General features: G+C 53.6%; 1 gene segment (V, D, J or C); it reads right to left on the bottom strand.

The window, feature by feature from the left end:
• The window catches only part of LOC123030911, a gene marked incomplete at its 5' end in the record, with an annotated part of 4,204 nt that extends 1,719 nt beyond the window's left edge, over positions 1-2,485 (bottom strand). The window contains 2 exon segments of the V gene segment in view: positions 955-1,015; positions 2,216-2,485. Coding sequence covers positions 955-1,015; positions 2,216-2,485 — 331 coding nt within the window.
• Between the last annotated feature and the right edge of the window lie 98 nt (positions 2,486-2,583).

Below are 2,583 nucleotides of genomic sequence, written 5' to 3' on the forward strand. Positions count from 1 at the left end.
GTAAGCCATGCATTTCTCCCTCTTTGGCTAGGGCCACATCCAAGATCCCAATCTCACTCTCAGCTGTGAAAGAGCCTGTGACTCAGCCATCCGCTCAGGTGGCTGCCTTGGCCAGGACAGGGGGAGAAAGTTGCCACTTCCGACCAGGGAGCTCAGATGCCTGCACAGCAGCCGTGAAGGACGAAAGCCGGGATGCACAAGCTGGACCTTTCTGTCATTGTCACTCCCAGCTTTGCAGTTCACAGTTTAGCAGGCATACCTCAAATTTAGCATGGGGGTGACGTGTATTTGGGGGCTCTTGGGGAAGAAGGCGCTACTTTCTCAGACCCCAATCAGGGACTGGGGGGGGGGCTGTTACTCCTTTTCTCCAGCGTCCAGAATGTCCAGTGATTATTCATTTAGGATATTTGTCATAATTCACTGCTGTGGTTCTGAAGAGAAAGAGGGCTTGCTGCTGTCCGAAAAGGGAGCGCAGAAGCCCATCCCACCCCCTGCCGGTGCCCTGGAGATGGTTGCTGTGGCCAAGCCTGCACAGGGCCCTGGGAATGCCTTGGCGGGGTGGGGCGTCAAGACCCTCTGGAACGTGCACAGAAGAGGCCGGCTATCGTTCCAGGGGAGGCTGCCACCAAGCGGGACCAAACCCCTGCACATCGCTACCTGGAAGCGACCTCCTGTCCCATGCAAACTGTACTGCAAAAGGCCAGTTAAAGATCCCTAGGTCTTGGTTTCACACCTCAGCAATGTCCAAGGCAGGGCATCCTGCAGAGCAAGCGCCTGAGGTAGGTGCCCTGCCTGGCATGGCAGGATGAAGGGGGAAGCCCAGCCCGCCCGGATCCCTCCGAGGGTCATCCACCAAAGCTTCTGCTTTTGCTCCCCCAGGTTGGACTCACCTCTCATTAATGCCATTTGCTCTTCCATCAATGGCACGGGGGGTGGGGGGGAGAATCCTGCCACCCCTCACCCCCACAAGAAATAGCCTTCCCTGTTCTGAAGAGAACGGAAGAACTCTCATTGCCTGCACGGTTCCCAAGTGGGCTTCGCAAAATCAGATCAACTGCTTTTCTGCTCTTCTTTGGCTGTTCCTTCACATATCCACATAAAAAGTGGAAAATTGGTTGATAACTCAACACGTGGGTTTTACAATACTGGCATTCTCCTGCACCACATTTTAGAAAGGTGCAGGGGCAGAAGAACCCCTCTAAGAAGGGTTTTAGATGCAAGACACAAACACGTGCAGGCCAGCCCTGACGGAGGAAGGCTGGGATAGAAACGCTTGACTTCCCTGTTGCCATCTCAGTGGACTCCTGGCTCAAAATCTTGCTGACACTGCTGCAATTAAGCATGAGGGTACTTGGATTCACCCACTCTCGGGAAGCAAGAGCGACACAAACTGCCTTCGAGTCCCATCAGGCTTACAAAGTAAATGACACCTGCTGCTTATTTTGAGGGAGTTCAGCCTCCAGTGATTATACTTCGTTTTGCTCTTAGTTTTCTGTTCCTTGTAAGCTGTCCAGATACTTTTTTGTAAAGGGCGGCAGAGAAAAATTTTAAATAAAAACAATAAGTAAACAAATTCCTGTTGTTCTGAAGAGAAGGAAGGAAGCAGGGTAATTTCCAGGGAGGAAGGTTGAAATACAGACCAATATCTCTTGGAGAATATGAGGTTGGATGCAGGGGCTGAGGATGCTAAAGGAAGCAGGAGCTGGAAGTGCAGCTGCCTGGCTTTCACTGGAGGAAAATTTTAGTGCTAGGAATGAAGGAAGGAGATGGTTTGTCCTCGTGGGCCAACCGGGGGAAAACAAATCAGTCACAAAGGGAAGCCCCTCTCATTCCTCACACTTAAGGGTGAGCAGCAAGGCCTCAAAATGCTTTTCCGGGTCGGGAGGGGGCACAGGGAGGCCGAAGGTCTAAGAGACCCTTCATCTGTTCCACCAGGCATGGACAGCCTCTTCCACCTTGGACAGTCCACCATTTCTCCGCCTGGAGGGGGGACCTGAATCGGGAAATGCCAGCACTTTCGGGCTCAGCAAAGAGGAAGAGAGGGCCAGCCCGTCCTTCGCAGGGCCCACCAATCCTTCGGGCATCAGCCAGGATCAATTCCCCCCTAATCGTAGCTCTAAACCTGGTGCAGGCCGGGGAGGTTTTCGCCTCAGTTCCCATGAGAACCAACCACTGGGAGGCACATTCCTGTTGGAGCTGAAGTCCCTGGCAGCACAGTAATACTCAGCCTCATCTTCAGCCTGGACGTTGGTGATGGTTAAATAGTTGGGGCTCCCAGAGCTGGACTCCGGGAACCGATCCGGGATGCCTTCTCCCCTGCTGCTTCCATACAGCACGAACTGGGGACGCTGCCCAGGCGGCTGTCGGTACCAGCTGAAATAGTTCCAGCTGCCGCCACCACTTCCAGTGCAGGGGAGTTGGACGGTTTGCCCCGGAGACACGGACTGGGGAGGAGGCTGAGTGAGGAGGTTTTCTGCAGTGCAACCTGGGCACAATGGGAGGAAAATGCTGTTAATCGCTTCTCAAACTCTCCAGTCCTGGAAAAGCCTGAATGTCCTGTGAAATGCACATGCACTGCACTTC

The sequence above is a fragment of the Varanus komodoensis genome, unplaced genomic scaffold (assembly GCF_004798865.1).
Source record: "Varanus komodoensis strain SLA01 unplaced genomic scaffold, ASM479886v1 scaffold4798, whole genome shotgun sequence".
In the NCBI taxonomy this organism is placed as follows: domain Eukaryota; kingdom Metazoa; phylum Chordata; class Lepidosauria; order Squamata; family Varanidae; genus Varanus; species Varanus komodoensis.